Source organism: Syngnathus acus, chromosome 15, assembly GCF_901709675.1.
Source record: "Syngnathus acus chromosome 15, fSynAcu1.2, whole genome shotgun sequence".
Lineage (NCBI taxonomy): Eukaryota > Metazoa > Chordata > Actinopteri > Syngnathiformes > Syngnathidae > Syngnathus > Syngnathus acus.
The window spans coordinates 723,477-746,927 of record NC_051100.1 but is presented as its reverse complement, the minus strand read 5'-3'; the positions used below and the strand labels follow the sequence as shown (position 1 = coordinate 746,927).

At 44.2% G+C, this 23,451-nt stretch overlaps 1 protein-coding gene across 2 annotated transcripts; it reads left to right on the top strand.

Moving 5' to 3' along the window:
* Window positions 1-1,821: 1,821 nt before the first annotated feature.
* On the top strand, window positions 1,822-22,783 carry slc24a3 (solute carrier family 24 member 3). 2 transcript variants are annotated; one of them, XM_037272510.1, is made up of 17 exons: window positions 1,822-2,206; window positions 7,979-8,104; window positions 16,431-16,507; window positions 16,724-16,798; window positions 16,885-16,969; window positions 17,311-17,414; window positions 18,715-18,789; window positions 18,909-18,934; window positions 19,024-19,077; window positions 19,161-19,288; window positions 19,771-19,931; window positions 20,099-20,351; window positions 20,725-20,891; window positions 21,259-21,373; window positions 21,711-21,823; window positions 21,911-21,976; window positions 22,225-22,782. In XM_037272510.1, exons 1-17 carry the CDS (start codon window positions 2,020-2,022, stop codon window positions 22,372-22,374), a joined length of 1,962 nt encoding a protein of 653 aa, XP_037128405.1. In that variant the 5' UTR covers window positions 1,822-2,019; the 3' UTR covers window positions 22,375-22,782. The 2 variants fall into 2 exon arrangements, with proteins under 2 accessions (XP_037128405.1, XP_037128406.1); XM_037272511.1 differs by lacking the exon at window positions 1,822-2,206 and adding an exon at window positions 6,590-6,851 and having other exon boundaries at window positions 22,225-22,783.
* Window positions 22,784-23,451: the final 668 nt, after the last annotated feature.

The following is a 23,451-nucleotide window of genomic DNA, read 5'->3' as shown; positions in this document are numbered from 1 at the left end:
TCATCTTGTTACGTCACACAAATTTGTATCCATGATTCATGCATGTGTGCACATGAAACTTTGATGGTGGCTGGAGCGCTGCTGTAGTGTACTGAAAGTGATCCTCAAGGAGTTGATGCTCCCTCCCGCTTTTCCATTGCAAGTGTACAGTGTGGATGTGGATTATATGGCATTAGTTTGCCCACATTAGGCTTGCTGAAGGATTAGTCAACTCGCTTTAGCAGAAAAGCAGATTTGTCAGTCATGCTGTTGTATTTCACTCTTATTTTTACGGTCTATATCTCACATTAGTCTTGCACACGCCCACAAAACCAAATGAAGAATTGAAGCCCCCTTGAGGCCTTCAATCAATGAACATCCAACAATAGCAGGAGGATTTTCAAAAGCCCTTTTTCCTGCACTTTGATTGATAACATAAATCAAAAGGTGGCCATCGACAGCATATTGTTGAAAATACCTTTTCAACCTATTTCTTTTGTGTATCTCTATGCGTGCACATCTAAACAAAGAGCCTTCACAAAACACTCCCTAATCTTCTTACAGAGGGCAGGATTATTCATCCAGATAGCAACTCTGATTTCTTTAATACAACCTTTCCTGTCCACACAAGTTGCAAATGTTGTATCAAAAATGACACGCCCCTCCCAAACAGTTGTATAGCGTGTTTGGACTGGACTCGTGGGAGCCGACTGCCGAAAGGTACCTTAAAGGTACAGTGTGTAAAATACACTTGCGACCCAGTGGTGAACTAATAGAATGAGTTGGTTGCATGTTCATTTGGAATTTCTTCAGCAGCGGTGGAAGAAAAATGGCATCACAAATGACAGGCAGAAAGATGGTGGCAACATAAAATGAGTGGCTCTCGGTATTTGAAGGTCGATCAGACATTTGAATGAACGATTGCCCAAATTGAATTTAAAATGTGGATCGCACATTATTTCATATGCCCTGTGATATTTATTGTGCGCCTCACTGAACATTTGTTGAGAATGCGTGAGGGTGAGTGTGCAAGAGTGTCTTCAGCCTTATGCACCTCTGCAAGAACAGGAGAAAACAGGATCAGTGCAAAGGCTTCTCACATGAGACCTGATGTTGTTTGGTGCTGCACTCCACTGCCGCCGCTGCCGCTGCAGATCAATTGTGACAGCTCAATTTCACTGACCATGACAAGTCCCAAGTGCTTGAAACATCGACCTCTCCCTTTCTTCTTCTGCTCTTTGCCCAGATACCATTTTCTATTTAAAAATAAAAGGGTCCTTCTGATGTCTCAAGTGAAATTCAGCCCATTGAACCTACTGAAGTAGCGAAACTGAAAAGCGAAACCCACGCAAGCATGAACGAGGAGAACGTGCAAAATACACACAAGGAGGCTGGAGCAGGAATCGAACCCTGCACTTCTGAACTGTGAGGCGGATATGCTAGCCAGAGCCTCACCATGCCATCTATGTGTTTGTGTGTGTTTAAAAAAAAAAAAATCTCTTAAGCGTGTGTGTGGTCCGCAGACCGATACCGGGCCGCCGACCGATGGTCGCAGACCACTGGAATGGGAGACCGCAACTCTGATGAAAAAAAAGATTCTGCTTATTTTTTCACAACCCAAAGTAGGCAAGTCTTGCATATGGATATGTTTGTTTTATAGTGCCCCTGGTAGCCAGCCAGGTGCACGCCTCACCAAGTGCATTGTAGGCCAAATTGGGGCCAAAAGGTGTCGTGCGTCGTTTGGCCTTTTATTCTGAAGGTCTATGCCGGATATAGCAGCAGGGACGCATTCAATTTGTTTGGCAAGCCGTACATCGATCGACAAGCCGCTGCTCACATCTGGCCGCACCACTCAAGTAAGTGAGAGCGAGCGAGCGAGCATCCATCCATCTCGCTCGCTGGCCGTGCACGTCTCGGCGTCCGTCTTCCTCCCTGCAGCCCAGACTCGTCCGTCCTCTTCCTTGCACGGGCGGGCGGGCCTGCCTGCCGGACTTGCCGGACCTGCCGGAACGCTCAACCAACGGAGCGGAGCGGAGCGCCATGGCCCGCGTGGTGCGAGAAGCAGCGATGCCTGAGTCAACCGTGGGAGTAGGTGTGATGCTGAGCCGGCGGAAGAGGAGTAAAGGCAGGCGGAGAAAGCGAAAGGACTTGTTCGCCCTGCAGATGTGCTTCATGGGGATTCTGCTGGGACTCGTTGTTGGCCTCAACAATGTGGCACACAAGGAAGGTGAGAAACGCGCAAAGTTCGCAAATGTCAAGCGTGCAGATAGCAATTAGGTTGCTCTAATGTTTGCTTTTATCTCAATTGGATTGCAGAAACTCAAATTGTATTCCGTTTTATTGACATTGTGTCGGTCAATTTGAGATGAATTCTGATGACGATGATGCAAAGCATTATCGCAGGACATATGGTGAGGATCTCTATGAACAACAAGCCAACACATTTGGAGGCAGCAACTGTCAAGAGCTCATTTGGCAGCATTTTTCCCCCCGCATTGTTTTGCTGGAAAGAGAACACCAAAAGTTGTTCATTTAAAAAACAACAATTCATATTTGCAGACTGGAGTTTTAAAATGAATACCAACAATTTAGGCAGCCAGGCAGGCATTAAATATTTGATATCTTAGTTGGTATGTCAAGAAAATTGAGTACAATTTCACTTCACTCGTCGCTACAAATGACAGTCAGAAGTGGCTGACATGCTCTACTTTCAGACATGTTGAGCCTTGACTATTGTTGTGCAAGAACTCAAGTCGGTACTTAGCAAATAGCGCAATAGCGTCTACATGTTTGCCTTGTGTGTAAAAATAAAAAAAGTAGCGTCGTGCTGCTTGCTGCATCCTTTCATGCAGACCGTGCCAGTTCAATGATCGGTTAGTGATGAAAAATGGGTGGGAAGAGCATCAGGCGTAACAAAAACATGGAAGTGACTCATGGTGGCCAACCTTAATGGGACAAGGCAAATTTGCAACCAAGTATAAAAAATATATCATAAAATAATGACACAGACCTATCACTTAATTGCTCCACACGGCACTTGCACTTTTATGTTACCTAATAATCAATAATTGACATTTAGGAGCAAAGAATGGATTTTTTTGCCCACCCATACATAACAGAAGAAGCCGGAAAAAATGCATGCTGAATATATATGTGTGTATATATATATATTGTATTGTGCACGTTTTGGACTGCATTATGGAGGTCTACCGTTTTAAAACCAGTCTTTTCTGCTCATTCATTTGAAGCATTGAAGGTAAAGGTTAAACGCACAGTGACACCCACCCACCCAGCCACAGTATCTTCAACTGAATGTGAAATTGAATTCCATAAATGATTGCTGCATGCATTTATTAATACGTGACTAATTCTGACAAGCAGCACGGTGGCTGGAATGGCAGGCTCCCAACGCTGCAACTTGCATTTCTGTGTGGGCCATATTGTCCCAATCCCTGTATGACATTTCTCATCTCTCCAGCTTTCATTTCAAAAACATGCATAATGGTTCAATTATTATTAGAAGTGAATATACGTAAGTGTGAATGGTTATACATATGTCTGGAATTGATTGATGACCTGACCAGGGTGTACATGTGGAGCAAGTCTGTTACAAAAACAGGAAGTTTGATGGTAAAGTCGCAACTGTAATTCCCAGATAATGTATGTGACATGTCCATAAATCCATTTCTCGGTTGTATTTCACCCACTCAAAAAAAAAAAAAAAGGTAAATGCCACAGACACAAATGACAAACGCTGTATATGAAGGAGGGATCAGCCATATGAGCTGCTCTTATCTCCAGGTTTTAATGCTCGCTGAACTTTACTGCTCAAGCTAAAGACCCTTTTCATCCATCTGTGACAAATGGCAAAGACAAATAAAGGGTCATGGTATAAACATGCCATTGACGCTTTCTTGGTATGAGCATTAGTGTGTCCATTACCTTCTTACATAACTCAGACCTTTGGTTGCTGGGTCTCGTCCTTTGTGTTTGCTAGGAGGATGGGTTGGGGGGGGGGGGGACACAGATGGAGCACTTTGTACTGACAAAGCCTTGGGACTCAGAGCAGAGGAACAAAATTGGACAAAAAGGAAAACAGACAAGAGTGCAGTGCGTGCTGAGAAGAGGAATGGGAGCATGTGGGGACAGCTCAGGCTATGAAATAAGAAACAGTAGGATAAAGGAGATGGAGAAGGAATAGACAGAAACACAGGGAGGTGGGATTTCAGTGCGCTAAATTGCCTGAGACAAGGAAGGTGAACAAATATGTCTTACTATTAAGCAGTCTTGCACAAGCCTCATGATTTGATGGGATTACAATTAAGAGGGCTCTGACCTATGATCAGTATCTTAAATCAATGTTTTCTTTTGTTTTTCTTTCTTTCTTTCTTACTGTGAGACTTTCTCAAATGGAGCAGGAGAGGGCTCAGGTGTGGGTCCAGATCCAAAGCTGGGCTTGAGGCGCTCCATCGTGATGGCCAATGTCCACCGCAAAGCTCTCAGAAGGGCCCTGCAGCCAGCAGGGTCCAAGACCTACTTGGCTAACAGTAGGTCTGCGGGCACATTGGACTCTGGGATGTCACAATGGGGACAAAAAGCCACGTGCGTCCTTGAATATCAACACTGCAGGAGGCACCTAGCACATTGCTTTTCATTGACATTAATTGTCTTTGACTGGTCCCGCTGAAAAAGAAGCTGCAGTGAGACATAACCAATCTGAATATTTGAGGAGTTTGAAGGTTTGGACTCTCTCCACTTGAGTCTCGTGATGAGAGGCGGTGGGTGCAAGCTGTTCTTTCCTCCGCTTCAATAATCATCTCTTTTGTCTTTACAGCATTTAAAGTGACACCAGCTGAGCCACCTCATTTCCGTCTCTTTTTCTCATCGGTGAGCCGGCCAATGAATGTCATGTCATGTCATGAGACAAAAAACTTGATGAGATTGGTGTTTCCACATTGAGGGCTGAGCACACACACAGACTGTCCTTGTGCCTGATGTTTGGATGCCAAATGTGATTTTGGGGAGTGTGTGTGTGTGTGTGTGTGTGTGTGTGTGCAGCACCCCGTTGCAGAAGTGGCTGTTAGTCTGAGCCATTCTGGCATGGCTCTGTTGAACTCTGAGCTGTGGTCAATAAACAGGTGTCCTTTCTTTTCCAAGGCATGTGAGGGCGATATCATCATCATCAGTGAACGGTTCCCATGATAAAGACGCTCCACGTCAACGTGCCTACGATTGCCTTCTTTATGTCTGATGAAAGACCTCTAGCAGCTTTTTCCACCAATTTGGCTGTCAGCATTTTAGCAACGCGATAACTATGGCTGCAGAAAGGACTACTTCTGTCAAGTACCTCTTGTTGATTGTTCCTCCACTTCATCAGCTTAGCCTAGCGTTTGTGACGTGTGTGCTGGTGAGTGGGCAAAATAGTGGCAGTCAATTCATATTTGATAGAAACGGGGACCGAATCAGTGAATTCCCATACTGTGTTGAAATTTGTATCCATCTCCTGAGTCGCCATTTTCATTCTAAATCAGAGGCAAAAAGATCATATACACCAATGTATTTGATCTCTTCATGAATAATTATATCAAAGTAGTGTCAGGTAGCAGACAGTGTCACAGAGCTCTCTCTCTCTCTCTCTCTCTCTCTCTCTCTCTCTCTCTCTCTCTCTCTCTCCATGAGCGATTAGCCTGCAGAGCCTTTTTGTGCACCGGAACAATGCAAACAATCACATTTCGATGAAGCTTTTAATCATGCCAATCTGATGAATCGTACTCTTAGGTGACTGGGTGTCTCTATTTTCATTTCAAAGTCCAACACCAATGTCAAGCAAGGCAAGCAGCAGAAAACATGAATTCGAATGTGTGTGTGCTGGAGCACCAAAACAGAGCCTTGGAGTGATGGAAATGATCAAAGATGACGCAACACGCAGTAAATTGCATGGCAAGGCTAATGTTCAAATACATTCGGCCTGAATTCACTGCTAGTCCAAGTTTCGGGAATTTGCATAATCATTGACCGCTTTACTGTCTGGTGGAACACATTGCATGGATGAGCCTTTGATCTAGTTTGCATTTTCGAATCATACCAGTGATGGATCCGGAAATAGAGTTCATTCTCAGTTTCAAGTTACATCGCCCTTTTTCATGCAAGGAATGGAAAGCATCTCTGTAACCCTAGCCATATTCTTTCTTTCTTTCTTTCTTTCTTTCATGCATGAACACATCTGTCAAAGAACGCTAATGAAGATGAAGTAGCTAATTAGGGATGACATTGAGGAGCGATGGGCGGCCGTGTTATTTGACGTTATGGGGTCGACTTGGACCTATACCCGTCGGACTCTGGACAATATAGGACACAGCAAGCGGTGAGGATAGGAGTGTGTTTGCTATTGGGAGAAATATGTAGACAAGCATATCTATCTCTTGATGCTAATGATTTCCCACAAGCATTTTCTTTTTTTTCTTTCTTTCTATACCACGCTCATCTGATAAAAATGCACTGCATAGTTGGCCTAGATCCAGAGGCTGGAAGAGTTGTGCAGGTACGAGGAGATCCATCAAATTAAACACACACACGTATTTCAGTTCACATTTGTAATCGTATCATTAGTAAAGCGCAACAATGAGGTCTGTGGACAGATGTTCCCTTTTGTCTGGCTTCACTGCTAATTTATCATCACCAAAAAGTCTGATTGATCTGAAAGGGTGTGTTTGGCGTGAAGATTATCATTTGCAATTTGATTCCTTCTTGTGGCTCGGTTCAAATCAATGAGCGACTCAATCAATGACTTCATGGATCCTGTTAGTATGGAGGACGTTCCATGCTATTCTGCTTCAGTCCTCTTCTGTTGCAGTCTACTGCAAGGTCAAAATGTAATTGTCCATTTTTTTTTCAACCTATTTAATCCACTCATGTGCGATCCCAGTCATAATTGCGTTCCGCAGCAAAGCGAAAGCAGACTGACTCTCTTGTGGGTGATAGCTAGCGTTATTATGAAACGATATTGCTTTGACCTTGTCATATTGTAGTCTTACGTTTAGGTCATGTGGACACCGTGTCTCCGAAAAAGGACATATCGTAAGTAGTAAGAGGACTGTGTAAAAGCAAGGGCAGCCTAGCACTGATGCAGCTTGGCAGATTTCACCCTCAGGTTCTCTCTGTCGAATTGTACACAATACAACTAGCACTGTACGCTTGCGACTTGTGATTTTGCCCCAAAGAAGGAGCAATACCACCTGCTTTTTCACTGACAGCCAAAACCTTCCAAAGCATTTTTTGCTGACCCTCTTCATTCTTACAGTTTTGTCAGCGTTGTACGTCAGAACACCACGAATCCAAGTGGGACTGGAAGCCAGGGAAACAAAGCGAGAATTTTGCCACCCGGCGGGATGGTGGCGCTTGAAATTTGTCTCCAAGAAATTGTGCCGCAGCTGCCCTCTACAGCATTGTGCACATTCTGTTCTCCAATGTGCTTGCAAAATCGATCATGTTCTGATAAATTTAGTGTAGACTGCTTCTATTTCTGGAAAGTCTGCCTATGCTGAGGCCTGTTGCATGGTGAGAGAGGAGATGGATTGGAAGGGGGCTGGCTGCTTGCGAATGCAGTGACCTACATGAATGAACCGGAATGGAGCTCGGCATGCCTCCCTCCATATCAGCCAGCCAGCCAGCCAGCCAGCGGTCCTGCAGGAGCGTGCTGACACAACACGCATATGTCATCTCTCTTTGTTCTGTGGCAAACGGAAGGCTTAGCAAATATCCATCGAATGTCAATTAACACTGGACCTTCAACCTTGGGTCTCAGATGAGATTTAGGAGCGCCAAAAAGAATCAATGGGCTTTCTTTTGTGGAAAAGACACTTGTTCAGCCCTAAAATCGACTTTTGTTAGCCCAAGTTGACTATTTATTTCTTCATAAAAGATGAGTTTTATGGTCTCTGTCATGATCAGCACTCACATACCCCTCTCTGTTTTGTCCCATTCCGACCGACTCTCTCAGCACACCACGTTTCAAGCTCCGTAATACTGGAAGAGCCGAGGTGGGAGAGTCGTCACCTTCTGCAAGACTTCTATGACAATCAGTCGAAGCGCTTCTCGGAGCTTGACAGAAACTGCACCGAACCAGGTAAGACTAGTCTCGCAGAGAAGAGAGACTTGTTACTTGGACAGTGCTGCTCAGCTCAAGTCAAATCTATACGTAACGTACATAGCTGCTGCCCACTCCCTCGTTGTGTAACCCATGTTGTCTTTTTGCGCACGATTGTGTTGTTCTCCTGGCACGGAGCGCACGAGTGTTTTCCATGTGGGATCCCGGCTGGGCCTGAACAAGGCTGATCCCCTGCCAAGCATTCTCTTCATCTCATTGTAAACACACCACACATGTATTGCACACTCTCACACACACACACTTCATTTTTCACTTTCAAGATCCACATACATTTGGGTTTGTCATCTCATTGGATGAAGTGCAGTATGTTAAGGACACAGTTTCAAATGTGAAACACTTAATAGGGATGATTCTTGTGGCTTTCATCGCTCTCAAATCCGCAAGGGGAGATCTTGCAACGTACCTGTATGTACGTATGTACATAGCCATTTCTGCATGGCGTGCGCTCCAAGCGCCCTGATTTTAATGCAAAGGAGGGCTTTCACTGCGATCGGACGGGACTCGGTTACGTCGTATCCCATCACGGCGCACGCCGCCCTTTTTGGCCCATTTCTACCTGTCTGGGAAAATAGCAAAAGAAAGAAATCTCCACTGACCGCCCGCGCTTTGGGCTCGACTTGCACTGAGCACAAGAATGGGGCCCGCTGTTTCCTTCTGTAAAAATAGAACCTTTGTTGATGTGTGAATTTGTTTCGGGGAGATTTGGCCCAAACACATGAGAGGAAAAGGGAGGCACTATGCAACATGCCAAAGAGTGATGCTCACGCACGTGACAGCAATGGCCCCAAAATAGCCAGGCCCTTTTGTCAGAATGCTTCCTTGGATATCCTTCAAGGTGAAAAGGCTTGCAAGTCTCTGATCCAGCATTCCTCCCACCCCGACTGTGTGCTAGTAAAGTGCAGGGTGAGGGAGGGAGGGAGGGAGGGAGCGAGCGAGGATACGCTTGGACTTACTTTTCTATAGCTCTATTTTTGTGGTCTGTGTGAGTCACAGCTGTGGCTGGAGCGTTGATATTTTGTCTGTCCATCTCTCCAGAATCGTTGCTTTGCCTCGAGGAAATGTCCGCTTAGTAGACTTGCGGATGAACAGCTTTTTTCATCAGTCAAAGAATAGGGAGGGACGTGTTTTTCATGTTTTTCTCTTCTTTGGAGGCAAATCAACCACTCAATTCATTTCTGTGTTTTCCTGAATTCTGAAGGTTAAGTGAAAATATTCATGTGCAACAATCTCTAATCCAGCTGGTTATTTCTTCAACACGCACTACTTAGTGTACTTTCCTGCCTTTACAAGACTGAACATGGCATTTTTTGAAAAATGAGGGGGAAGCTGTGCGCGCGCGGCCATGTATGTGAAATGAGAGTCGACACTTTAGAACCGTTGTGCTGATCATGCAAATTTTTTTAGCTTTGAAAATAGACCCTCATCCCCCTGCTGCCATGGAAACCAGTGCACTATGTCACCGGTGTATGTACGGTGTGTGTGTGGGGGGAGGGGGGGGGGGGGGGTTGTTTACTTGCTAGCAATACGCGTTTTACAAAAAGTAAGCAGTACTTCAACGGAACTTTTTTTTTTTCCCCAATGCAGCAAACGTTATATTCACTCTACTTACTTTAATATCTTTGGCTACATTTTTTTTCTCTGATTTGCTGTTTGAGGGATTCAACTAACTTATGTCATCTATTTTTTTTTATCATTAATGTACTGTAATTTTTCTTTCTGCCATGTTAAGCATCTCTCTCTCTCTCTCTGTCTCTCTCTCTCTCTGTCTGTAGCGCTTGACTGCATTTTGTGACATTCACGACTGTTCAACCACAGCAGGGATGTTACCATTTCCATCCATCCATCCATTTTCTGAACCGCTTAGTCCCCACGGGGGTCGCGGGAGTGCTGGAGCCTATCCCAGCCGTCATCGGGCAGTAGGCGGGGGACACCCTGAACCGGTTGCCAGCCGATCGCAGGGCACACAGAGACAAACAACCATTTGCACTCGCACTCACACCTAGGGACAATTAGGAGTCTCCAATCGGCCTACCAAGCATGTTTTTGGGATGTGGGAGGAAACCGGAGCGCCCGGAGAAAACCCACGCGGGCCCGGGGAGAACATGCAAACTCCACACAGGGAGGGCCGGAGGTGGAATCGAACCCGCACCCTCCTAACTGCGAGGCGGACGTGCAACCCAGTGCACCACCGAGCCTCCTGTTACCATTTCCAAAGTGAAAAACTTGATCCGATGGACCTCAGACAGGCAGTCAGATAGTTATTTTGGGAAAAGGTCAGGGACCAAGATAACACAGTTTAATTGAAATAAAGTCTCCTCAGCCACATAGCTATTAACATAATGCCAAATGTGTGAACTCGGTAAGAGATGGAACCGGAAACAGCCAAAGACCCTTTTTAATTTGAATGGACCTAAAACTGCATGTGTCATGTATTGTCTTCACATTTTTGTCAAATTTAATTGTGACAACCAGATTGACTTTTCAAATACCCAATACAAGAACGAGCAAAAAGCTTTAAAGAAACAACAACAAAAGTGGAATGGCTCTTATTAAGAAATACTGGAATTGTCATTTTTTTACAACTTTTAAAAAGTGACTCACTTGATATGGCAGGGAGTTGTTTGTTCTCGAAAAACATGCCCATTCGCTGTTTTTGTGCTCGGGTCACAGTCATAAAAATATTTCCTTTGCATCATTTCTTTGAAACATTTTGTTGTTTGGTTTGATAAATTGATGATGTCATTCATGAGTGTGTGCGCGCGGTGACTCTAAAATGGGAGTGGGAAAGTACAGCCTCTCTGCTCAACTGCGAGATGTCAAATCAACGTGTTTGGCAGCTCTCGCCCACTCCGTGGCCGCCAAAAGCACAGGCGGCCAGCGGATAAATGAATGACGAGCCTGCCAAGATTATGAAATAGCTGAGATGGAAGAAGCCCAAATGTTCATTTGCGTTCCTGCTTGCTTTATTAATGCTGTTTACGCTCCGCTCTTTTTCATGCTCCAATTGCTATCAGGTTGCTTGACAATTGCTTGCGCTGTAGCGATCAAATATTACATTCCAGAAATGATATTATGTTAGAATGTGATTCTCCATGCTTCAAGCTCAGACCAAGACACACGTGCGTGCGTGCATTCACTCATTCCTAACCTTTGGTAGGCTCGGCCTGAAACGAAATCATGAGCATAATACACAGCAGACATACTGTTGACTGGATGTGCTCGCATCATTTGAATAACCAAGATCATATCAGGCCGCGGATAAAAGCAACATTTACTGCGAGTAATGTGTGCGCGTGTGCATGATGGGATTAATACAAAGGTCATGTCAAATGTGTGTGCTGTGGGCTCAGCACTTGCATATTAGGATGATGATTCTTGCGGTGTCGGCTTAATGAAGTAGCTGAAGGTATGTCATGAAAAACATCTCGAGAGGTTCAAGATGTTTATCTGGTGTGAACGGTGTTTTTTTTTTATCCCTCTTCATTATACATCAAGCCTGATAATGACGCAGCATTGTGGCCTACTTACTTGAGGCTGCTGCTGCTGCTGCTGCTGCTGCTGCTGCTGCTGCTGCTGCTGCTGCTTACCGCGCGTCAACTTCCAAGCACACGTTTGTCACCAGCAGTATTAAAAGTTCAGGGACAGTGTTCAAATAAAAAAACAGGATTCTCTCTTTGGTGCACGCCACCACCTACCGTACGTACAGTAGATGGTCAATATAGTCGACTCAAACAAACCTGTGAAATATAATGAACGCACGAGACAAGCGGGGCATGTTTTCATCTGTGACACATTGAGTGCTCCGTCGGTACTTGACCCTGTTGATTGATGAAAACCTAGTTTTTAGTCTTTTAAAACATTGTCGTCAATGGGCCAAATGGCCGCCTGTCAGTGATGGATTAAGCAACCTTCCTTCCTTCCTTCCGACGGAATGGAATGGCCACCTCTGATCTGACTTCTTGCCGCCTCCCCGCCCGATTAAATGCCACTATTAGCATGTAACCTTTAGCTCAGCGTTGCACGCACGAGTACACAAACAACAAGTTTTCAGTGTGTGGTTTTGTCCATGTGCATCACAATGCCCTTCCCCCTGTCACTCATATTCTTCGGACGGACGGACACGTGCAAGACGGCAAAGCGGATTCTCGCTCGTATCTCTTGTGTTCACACACTTGGATTAGGCCCAGCGTGATTGATTTCACAAGTTTTCTCCCTTGGTGACCCTTCTGCTTTCTGAGGTTCCGTGAGTCAGAAATCGATACTAGGTTCCTTGAATGTGACTTATCCCTTGTGGTCTTCAGCACAGTAGAGAGAGAAGTATACAAAGGTTGAAGGGACAACATAAACAATAACGATGCTTAGTCGAAATCTTTTTCTTCCTGAGTGACATGCAGTGTTGTACCTCAACGCGTTTAATGAAGGACCGTTGACAAACACGTTCATATTTTGAGCATTTTTGTGAACGTGCTCCTTCTGAACGTTTTTGAATGATGGACAGGTAGCATGGTCAGACTGCTGATGTTGAAAAGCACCACTGCTGAAAATTCTGGGAGCTCAGCAGTCAGCAGCGCCTGCTATTTCAGATGACGCATATCAAAATGATAGCAATATAGAATATTTCAGTGAGTTAGGAAATAGCGCAACACTTAAGTCATCATTTGTTGCATCATTGGAGCGGTTTGTACGGCAGCAGCAGCATGCTCAGCAGCAGCAGCATGCTCAGCAGCAGCAGCATGCTCAGCAGCAGCAGCATGCTCAGCAGCAGCAGCATGCTCAGCAGCAGCAGCATGCTCAGCAGCAGCAGCATGCTCAGCAGCAGCAGCATGCTCAGCAGCAGCAGCATGCTCAGCAGCAGCAGCATGCTCAGCAGCAGCAGCATGCTCAGCAGCAGCAGCATGCTCAGCAGCAGCAGCATGCTCAGCAGCAGCAGCATGCTCAGCAGCAGCAGCATGCTCAGCAGCAGCAGCATGCTCAGCAGCAGCAGCATGCTCAGCAGCAGCAGCATGCTCAGCAGCAGCAGCATGCTCAGCAGCAGCAGCCTGCAGCCATTGGCTGAGCCAGTGTCTGCAGCTAATTGTGCCCTCAGGCTGCAGACACTTGTTAATCCCCGAATAGAGAGGAAGCCAAGCAACCTCAAGTGTTGTTCAGCTCTTGGGGCTCTTTTCTCCCTTCCTTCTTCTCCATCACTGTGTAAGTGGTGACTTTTTAAATTGTTCAAGGGTCATTCCAGACAGTGGACATATTTGTGTCATTCAACAGTGCTGTCAAGGAAGTTTAGTTTAGTTTAGTTTATTGTTTAGCACATATTATTATAACAAATAACAGTGCAGGGAGGGAGACGAAGCCTAGGGCTTGTAAGGAGCTCCACTCCTGTATAATCAAAGTGCACAACAAACAAAGTGCTGTGACATCAAATATTATTCAAGTGTTTAAGAAAGAAAAAAAAAAATAATAATAATATATATATATATATATATAAATGAATAAACATCAATGAATAAACACAAGCATAACTAGCTAAATATTAAATCGTCATATTTATATATGCATATATACGAAAGTGAACGTATACATACATAAACAAATACACTATACAAAATGAGAAACAAGAGAAACAAAATTTGACACTTTAGTGATGTTGAAACAATCAAAAGGAAATACTGCTCATCCTACAAACTCTTTTCTTCTCCCTGTGTGTTTTCTTGCAAGTCTGCCCTTTTTCTTTCCATTCACGATTGGTCGATGTGTTAGGTAATACCACCCGCATATATTGAGGTACTTGTGGCAGAAAATAAATGCAACCACATGCTGCTGCCTGTGTGTGCATGTTGCAATTGCATGCAATCACATGCTTTTAAACAAAGCTTTTTCATATGAGCCCTGTATTACATGGCATTGGCTTCCATTTTTCATAAAGTAAGTGGCTGCATTTGTGCTGCAGCCTCCTCTCCTCTCCTTTCCTCTCCTCTCCTCCCTCTAAATAGAGATTGACACAAGAATGGGAAGGACTCTTCCGTGCTTGAAGGACACTGAGTCATCTCTAATGTCATCCAAATAAATGAATCACTTCTTCTTTTTATGAAATGTCTGCAATTGAAGTCTCCAATTTCTCCAAAGTGACTTTTAAAAACTATTTGCCCAAACAACGTTATTTCTCAAGAGAAGGCTTTTGTTGTGTTTGAATGATTCTTCCTTGAAGTTGTACAGTGGAGCGAGCGCTGAAGCCAATTTGGGATGCTGCTCAACTTCCTCTTGTATTTAAAGTTATTTTTTGCTTTCTTTTCTTTGTTTGTTGTTTTAATGTGACAAATGTAGATGTTTTTGGATCAACTTTTGAAGAGGGCTGAAGTTGAGCCTGTTTATTGTGTTTACAATGTGTGTGTGTGCAACAGCGAGCTTATTGTGGATAGAGGAAACACCATCTGTCATCTGCATGAAGAGTGTTTTTTTCCCGCTGCTCTGAAAACAGCGAGGTCTCCCATTACGCCTTTAATGATGTATAGGATTTGTCAGATTTCTCTCTCTCTCTCTCTCTGTCTCTGTCTCTCTCTCTCTCTGTCTGTGTGTGTATGAGTGCCACACAACTCTTACGTAATGCTTGTGGTATTATGCAAGGAGGTGGGGGCGAGGGGGGCTGACTGTTGTTTCCAACCCTCAAGTGACAAGCCGTCCGTCTCTGCTTGGGTCAATCCACGTTGATCTCACCAAGCTCAGGGATTTGGCAGCTGACTCTGCCCCTACACGCCAGATTTCTTCATCAGGTCACACTCACCATGCAGTTTACCACGATTTTTGGGGATAAATTGACATTATGGAACGATGGAGATTATAATGTTTTTCTATTGTAATTATAAAAAAGAAAACAATCCTTTTGCGACTCACTGCATTATCATCTTACTTTTAAGAATATTCAAATGAATCTTTTTCCCCAAATCTGACCCAACTGGAATTCTTTTCTTTTTTGTTCTTGGGCACCACCAAAGGGGCGATTTCCAACACATCTGCACACCCACTTTGACCTTATTTATTCCGAGGTGATGGCCCAACAGCTTTCTAATAGCCTTTTATCAGATTATATACTTAGCCAAATGGCTTTAGCGCAGCAGATAGGGTAAGCATTGATTTTTCACCTTCTTTTCTAAATGCAAAGATTATACAATGCTTTTTGTCTCACTCACGCTCTGACATGCAGTTTTTTTTTTCTTCATAGAATACTTAATGAGATTAGAACAGTACTAGAAGGTTACATCATTGCTGGTCTGTTTAAATATCCTCCATCACAATCCTAGATCATTTCAGATGCTGAGTATATCTGACTGAGTTGTTATGACATGCGTTGTACAGTTCCATTTCAAATTCTGTTCAGCTCCATCAATATTGGACCTTTGTATTTATTGATGATGTGACTGCTGACCAAAACGTTGGGATGATTTCTCAAGTGTTTTGGACAACGTTCTCAGCCAAAGCCCTTTGCAGTGCAGAAGGACCCCGGAGAATATGGAAACATACGTAGCAGTAAAAGACAGCAAAGAGTTCAATTTAAAGAGGGCCAGGTCAATCTCCTGAGGTCAAGCAATGACCCTATTTTTATATACGTATTTTTTCTATCATTTGTTTTTTCTACATATATACGTATATATAGATTTTTTTTCTCTATGAGTAGCTCCTCCACATGATTTCATTTTTGATGACTTCTCTGCTAGCTTCACCTTGTTCTCTCATCTTCTTCCTATGCATAGACACACACAGGCAGGCTGCAGGTGCCATGGCCTGCCTGACTCACAAGCTCTGGGCTATACTGAGGGAGGGAGGGAGGGAGGGAGAGAAAGCGAGAATGTCACTGCACATTGGGTTGCCGTTCTGTTACACTGGCACCTCAACGCATCCACATACAGCAAGTTACCAAGACACACAATGGAGCTTGCCAAGCAAAACCCAAATCCACACAAAGACACACAGAGTGGGTCATGCTGGGCCACAGCTATTTTTAACCCAAGCGCTTGTATGCACACTTCCATGTAATCCTGGGAATTGTGCAGGATGACCATGTGGCTTCTTTTCTTCCAATTGGCTAACGATACATGCACAACGATGAATTCATTGTGTCGTTGAGGTCACCACCTGATTGAAATGATATTTCTCACCGAGCACAAACTCTACTCTTTGATCAGGTCTTTTGAAGTGTTTGGAGGTCGCTGCGAAGCTATTGAGACGTTTCTCATTTCTCACTGGATAATCATGATAACGGGCTTGGTTCTTTCATTGTGTTCTATTTTGTCTGCAGCTATTCACGAGTTCCCCAGAGACTACTTCACAAACCAGGAGCGCATTGACGGAGCCGTGGGATTGCATGTCCTCTGTGTGAGTGTCTTTTCAGCTGTAAAGCCTCACCGTATAATATTGATCTGCAATATTTGTAGTTGGGTTTTTTTATCTTTGTAGACAGTCGATTTTTTTTTCAAGTTTCAAGGATAAGTAACAAAATAGTCTGGCTTCCTAGAAATCATTGGTACTTCACACATGAGAATGCATTCTAATTACCAGGGAGAACGTGTGTGTGTGTGTGTGTGTTTGCAGGCTGTCTATATGTTCTATGCCTTGGCCCTTGTGTGTGACGATTACTTCGTCCCCTCATTAGACAAGATATGTGAGGTAAATCCTATATCATTGTTTTAGCAACATTTGCCGCCATGATGATTCTTCTTTCACTTTTCATATTGCTTTTTCTCCCCCACTAGCGTCTTGATCTCAGTGAGGATGTTGCAGGGGCAACCTTCATGGCTGCAGGAAGTTCAGCGCCTGAATTGTTCACCTCGGTCATAGGTGACAAACGTACACAATACGCATCCATACGAATAAAGATTCCTATTGAACGCCTCCAAATCAGTCAGTGGTTCCTCGAAGATTATTCCGTCACACTTGACATGCGTGTCGCCATTTCTAAGTCTACAGACAATATGTGCGGTACCAATTCTAAACTGTAGATTCAAATTGTGTTTATCAAAACTTGGGGCCTCTAAAGCCAGAGCATTCTTTTGATATACGTACTTTAGGCTGACCAGAAAGTGATGTTTGAAGCAATCAAAAATGTATGCCCCCCCCCCATAAAGTAAACAAACGACTCAACATGTGCAGTAATGAGTGTTGATGTCTCTGCTTTGCAGGAGTATTCATTACGAAAGGGGATGTTGGGGTTGGCACCATCGTTGGCTCAGCTGTCTTCAATATCCTCTGCATTATTGGAGTATGTGGGATCTTTTCCATGCAGGTCAGCTACATTGTTGTTTGTAGTCAAGTACTTCAGCTTGGCTTGGCTTGGCTACGCACTCAAAGACATTTCATCTGCATAATCCAACGGTTACGGGGATTCGAGGACCTTCATAATTCCCCATTTGCAGGCAATCATTTACAATAAAATAGATAAACTGAAGATGAGCTTCAAACGCATCCCTGAGGACAAAAACAATTGAGTCTTTCATTTGTGAGGCAATCAAGCCTGCTTTGAGACATTGCAATGATCTCCAGAACAGCTCCAGATCAGGGCGATGAGTGTTCAAAAGAGTTCATACGAGAAAGGTCATTCCCAAATTTCCCCAGGATGTGACAAAAGCCTTCTTCACTTGTCACCACAATGAGAATTGAGCTCAAGAAGGTCAAGGAGAAATGGTTTGGATAGAGAAAGAATTGCATCGTGTCTTCAAATGATTGTCATTTAAAGTTAAAGTCCCAATGATGGTCACACACACATCTGGGTGTGGTGAAATTTGTCCTCTGCATTGAACCCATCCCCGTGTGATTTTAATCCATCCCCTGGGGGAGCAGTAGCGGTGCCGCCCTCGGGAATCATTTGGTGATCTAACACCCCAATTCCAACCCTTAATGCTGAGTGCCAAGCAGGGAGGCAATGGCTCCCATTTTTATAGTCTTTGGTATGACCCGGCTGGCCGGGCTTTGAACCCACAACCTGCCAGTCTCAGGGCGAACACTCTACCACTAGGCCGCTGAGCTGTATTGGTTTGAATGGCTTTCTTTCTTTCTTTCTTTCTTTCTTTCTTTCTTTCTTTTCTTCTTTTCTTTTCTTTCTTTCTTTCTTTCTTTCTTTCTTTCTTTCTTTCTTCTTTCTTTCTTTCTTTTCTTTCTTTCTTTTCTTTCTTTCTTTCTTTCTTCTTTTCTTCTTTCTTTCTTTCTTTCATGAAGGCACATCACAGTTCCCACGTATTGTCAGCCTCAGTCGGAAAATCCCGTCTGTCCCTCTCTGCCCCTTTAATCCTTTGAGCAACTGCGAAACATACTTGAAAGAATGTTTTTCCTATCTAATGACATATTATGCAAGCGCAACGCACTGATGTGTTTATCTGGTTAAAAGTGACAGTAGTCAAGCGCATCTTTCTCAACTGGATGAATCCGTCATATTACAAAGTCAAATAAGTATTACGATACTGATTTACTATTCCTCTAAATAATGCAGTTGTGTGGAAACTAAAAATCACCCAGTAATTTGTAGTCAACACATTTGTGTGAGTGAATATTTCTTCTTTTTTTTTTTTCTTTCTGATTGTTCTCCCCAGACCATCCATCTGTCCTGCTGGCCTCTGCTCAGAGACTCCACCTACTACACTCTGTCTATCTCTGCTCTTATTGTGGTAAGTGCCTACTTTTAATTGTGTCTTGTGTTGCATTCTCATTTTTCCACATTACAGTGCATGTAGAAATGGAACGTTTCGTTGACCTAACAGTATATCCCCTTCTTTCCTTATTGTAGTTCATATATGATGAAAAAGTGGTTTGGTAAGTTCCATTTATGAAATTCAGCATTTTCTCCCATTGACAGTTCCAGAAAAGAAAAAAGAAAAAAAGTTATTTATTGTGCTTTTTAGGTGGGAAGCACTCACCTTGATTCTGATGTATTTCGTCTATATTTTGATCATGAAGTAAGTTTAATAACAAAATGGATATCAAGTCAAACGAAACTGAAAATGAGTCTAGTTTTAAGTGTTGGGTTGGTTTCCTGCAGACTCAACTCCCATGTGGTACGCTTTCTGGAGAGGCAAAAGAAGAACTCATCCAGTTTAAGGAACGGCGCCGCTAGTAACGGCGAGCTAGACGATGGCTCTGATGCGACTGCCGTCCTGCTGAAAAAAGGTAGACGCTAGCCTACTTGGTAAAAGCTCTTAAGTTGTAGTGTTTGACACATGATGGCAGCAAAGCACTACATTTAGCTAAATGACCATTCCCAACTCACTCAAGTGTCCTTCTTTTACACCGTTGTGCCACAAGATGGCGCCAAAAAATACGTCAATAAATACTACGAGCAAAAATGATGCCTTTTCTGCTTTTACTTCCAATTGTTGTTATTATAACGGACAAACGTCTCAATACATCTTGTGTGTGTTTTCAGAAGGCTTGTTTGACTGATTAGCTGTTCATAGTGTTTAGTGCATCCGTAATGTATTGACCCTGTGTGTACGTGCGTCTGTGTGTGTGTGTGTGTGTGTGTGTGTGTGTGTGTGTGTGTGTGTGTGTGTGTGTGTGTGTGTGTGTGTGTGTGTGTGTGTGTGTGTGTGTGTGTGTGTGTGTGTGTGTGCGTGTGTGTCCGTGTGTGTGTGTGTGTGTGTGTCGTAAAGCAAACCACCACAGGAAAACATCCGTGTTGATGGTTGATGAGCTTCTTTCAGCATACCCCCACCAGTTGTCCTTCTCAGAAGCCGGCATGAGAATCATGATCACCAGCCATTTCTCCCCGAGAACACGCCTCACCATGGCCTCCCGAATGCTCATCACTGAGGCAAGGGCACACACACACACGCACGCACACACACACACGCACACACACACACGCACACACACACACACACTAGCCCTTTAAGAAAGATTGTGGCTACTTCCAATGACATCTAACATAACACACTATCTCAGAGGGATGATGACATGATGTTTGCGATGTGCGTACAGAGGCAACGTCTGATCAACACACAAACTTTGATCAACGGCGACTCGGACGGGCCCGCGAAAGGAGCGGCGGCGGCGGCGGGCAAGCGGGCTATAGAAAACGGGCTGTCTGGAGCAGAACGCGGTGTCAACGTGCGGCGGGAGGATCACGAGGCAGGCAATGAGACGGAGAACGAGGACAATGAGAATAACGAAAACGATGAGGAGGAAGAAGAAGAAGATGGAGAAGGACCTTTTGTGCCCTTCCAGTGTCCAGGTAGCTGAAAGAAGTCTTGTCAAACATCCCAGCTTCTGGTGCAAATAGCATTCGTATTTAGTTAGGTTGTTTTGAAATATAAAAGAATGCATTTGTAGCATAACATCTTTGTTTCATGTATGGTATATGTATATGAAGTTTCATCCCAGCAAAACAATTCAAATCATTTAATTCTTCACAAGAAAGTGTTGCGCTGCTTCATGAAATCCATTTAGCGTGAAATCCTAATCAAATGTGCAAGTTACACAGGGCTTGCAACATTCCGATTCGGCTTGTATCAAATGAATCCGATTTGTATCAAAGTGGAAATGACTTATCTTGTAATTGTATTATTTATTCTTCTAATGTCATTTTTCATGCGTGTGTATTGCAGCGGGTATATGCAACAAAGTGAAGTGGCTGCTGGCCTGGCCTCTGTGCCTGCTGCTCTACTTCACCGTGCCCAACTGTTCCACGCCACGTTGGGAGAATTGGTTCATGCTGTCGTTTGTCTCCTCAACCCTGTGGATCGCCGCCTTCTCCTACTTCATGGTTTGGATGGTGAGAGTTTTCACGCTCTCGCCCAAACCCACTTGCATTGACTTGTGGCTGAGATGGAAAACATGCAGCCATTCTCCCGCCATTTGATTTTATTAACACTGTCAATCAGGGCTATTCAGCAACAAATGTAATGTTTGTTTCCAGGGGCCCTATGCTTAACCTGTACCATATTCCATATTTTACAGTTTTAGTTGATTGATCAATTAGAATGATTCCAAGTTGAAATCTTGCGCTTTACATTTCAACAATGAAACTAATCCCACAGCATTTAAACATACGTATATTCTGTAGTTATGTGTTATTGTTCGAATGTAGCATCAAAGATGATGATCTCTGGAATAAGCGGCGTTATTCTAAAATGTCTCAGGTAACGGTGATTGGCTTCACTCTGGGCATCCCCGACGTCATCATGGGCATCACCTTCCTGGCAGCTGGGACCAGTGTCCCCGATTGTATGGCCAGCCTCATCGTGGCAAGACAAGGTAGGTGGGCTCAGACAGTCACACAGGCAGGCGTATAACAACAAAAGTGGGCAGACACTTCAACAGGGATCCTTCAACTGTCTTTTGATCCGTGCTTCTTTTAGCTCCTGTCATCAAATATTGAAACAGGTCCGTTTTTCCGGACGCGCCCTGGCCATCGCTCGGCTCGGCTTGGCTTTGCGCTCTCTTCAAATCACGCTTTCTTCGGGTCAGACGCGTGATGACACCGCTCTGACCTTTTTGAACCCCCAGCCGAGCTGCCCACGCTGTCTGTTTTTTTGTTGTTGTTCTCCCCAGTCGCCTTACCAACTTTCTCCCGGTGCTTCTTTCTGCGCAGGAATGGGAGACATGGCGGTGTCCAACTCCATCGGTAGCAATGTGTTTGACATCTTGGTGGGACTTGGCCTCCCCTGGGCCCTGAAGACACTAGCCATCAACTACGGCTCCGACGTAAGCGGCAGATCAAAAGTCCATCCAAAGCACACAGTTACTTTTGGTTTGATTGCAGTCAAATTCAATTCAAACACTTTGTTGCAGATCAAGTTATACAGCAAAGGACTGATTTTTTCTGTCGGCCTTCTGTTGGCGTCTGTGTTTCTGACGGTGAGTGTGCAGTGAAGCGCTTTCAGTCTTTGGGATGCAGGCCGGCCGGCATCCCTCATTGGTTCCTTCAATGAATGCGAATGATTATTTCACCAATGGTAATTATTCCTGCGACAAAAGATGCAGCGTTTTGGGCTGAAATATTTATAGCGCATGATGCGTTCATTTTTCCATTCCTTCAGCTTCCGAAGCGGCGGTATCGACTCATCGTCGTCGACGTGTGCTTGTGTGCCTGTGTGTGTGTTCAGGTCATTGGCGTTCACCTCAACAAGTGGACGCTGGACAAGCGCCTCGGTCTCACGTGTCTCCTCCTCTACTCCGTCTTCCTGTGTTTCTCTTGCCTCATCGAGTACAACATCTTCACCTTTGTCAACCTGCCCACCTGCAGGGATGACTAAGCCACACGCACACGCACACACTTTCCGACGTGGCATTTGAAGTTGAATAGGATGGCAGCGTACCAAAATTGCAAATCTTATTAACGAGATTAATGTGCAGACAACGTTCCCTCAGTGGAAATCACAAATGTGTGTATTATTTATTTATTTATTTATCTATCTATTTATCAGTATGAAAAGAGGAGGGACGGCCCACACGGGATGACAACGGCAGCGACAAGCACAGCTCTCTGATGTTTGTTTTGTTTTCCTCCTGTGACGACATTGTCGACCGTTCTCGTTTTGAGGAAACGGTGGAATTTAGCACTGTGCCAGCCATGCGATTCCAAGTCAATAAACTGGTATGGGCTCGCTTGTTCTGCAAATGAGACAATGTCCCAGCTGTCATTATCTGAGCATACATATTCCGGATTATGGTCCAGGATTGATAGCATTAAGCGATGGGACCCATTGTCTCTCGACTCATACGTATCCCAAATACACCAGGGCGTGATTACCCGCCCGCTCCTATTTTGTAAATGTTACAACACAGCTGACGTAGCGATGGTTTGTATTTCAAATGAATTAGTTTGCTTTTGGTTGCCATTTGTACATAGCGTCGTGTAAATAACCCCAGATGGCTGACCTATTATTTAGCGGTGTCATACGCACATTGGAGGTCACCGAACCCTCAACAGGTTGATTGATTTATGGTGCCAGGGTCGCTGCAATCCACTCTTAGGAGAGAAACACTTCTTTACAGATGACAAGCACAACTGCTTTGGATGTTTTGGAATGACTTGATTTCGATGCACCGTGTGTTAAGATTGGGGAACAAATGCTCTTGCACTATAGAGCCCAAACTAGCTTGAGAAAATGACCTCTCTTTCTTTGTTGTCATCCAAATGGTCCGATGGGCTGATTATAGGGATGCTTCTCCTTGTAAGATGAAGCAGTTTGGCTCGAGCACTGCGAACACAGTAGGAGTGACAGGGTCGTCACAGAGAAGCAAAGGACACAAAATAACTTTTTGCTGCTTTTTGCTCCTTTCCTATTCTGACGAAATAGACACTGATGGCATTATTTGACTAGCCACTC

Bases quoted from the DNA above. Each gene is read 5' to 3' on its own strand.
- slc24a3 (XM_037272510.1), top strand. From the start codon at position 2,020: ATGGCCCGCGTGGTGCGAGAAGCAGCGATGCCTGAGTCAACCGTGGGA. The intron at 16,970-17,310 runs GTGACAAACGTA...TCTGCTTTGCAG, and splicing joins ATTGTTCACCTCGGTCATAG to GAGTATTCATTACGAAAGGG. The intron at 18,790-18,908 runs GTAAGTGCCTAC...TCCTTATTGTAG, and splicing joins CTATCTCTGCTCTTATTGTG to TTCATATATGATGAAAAAGT.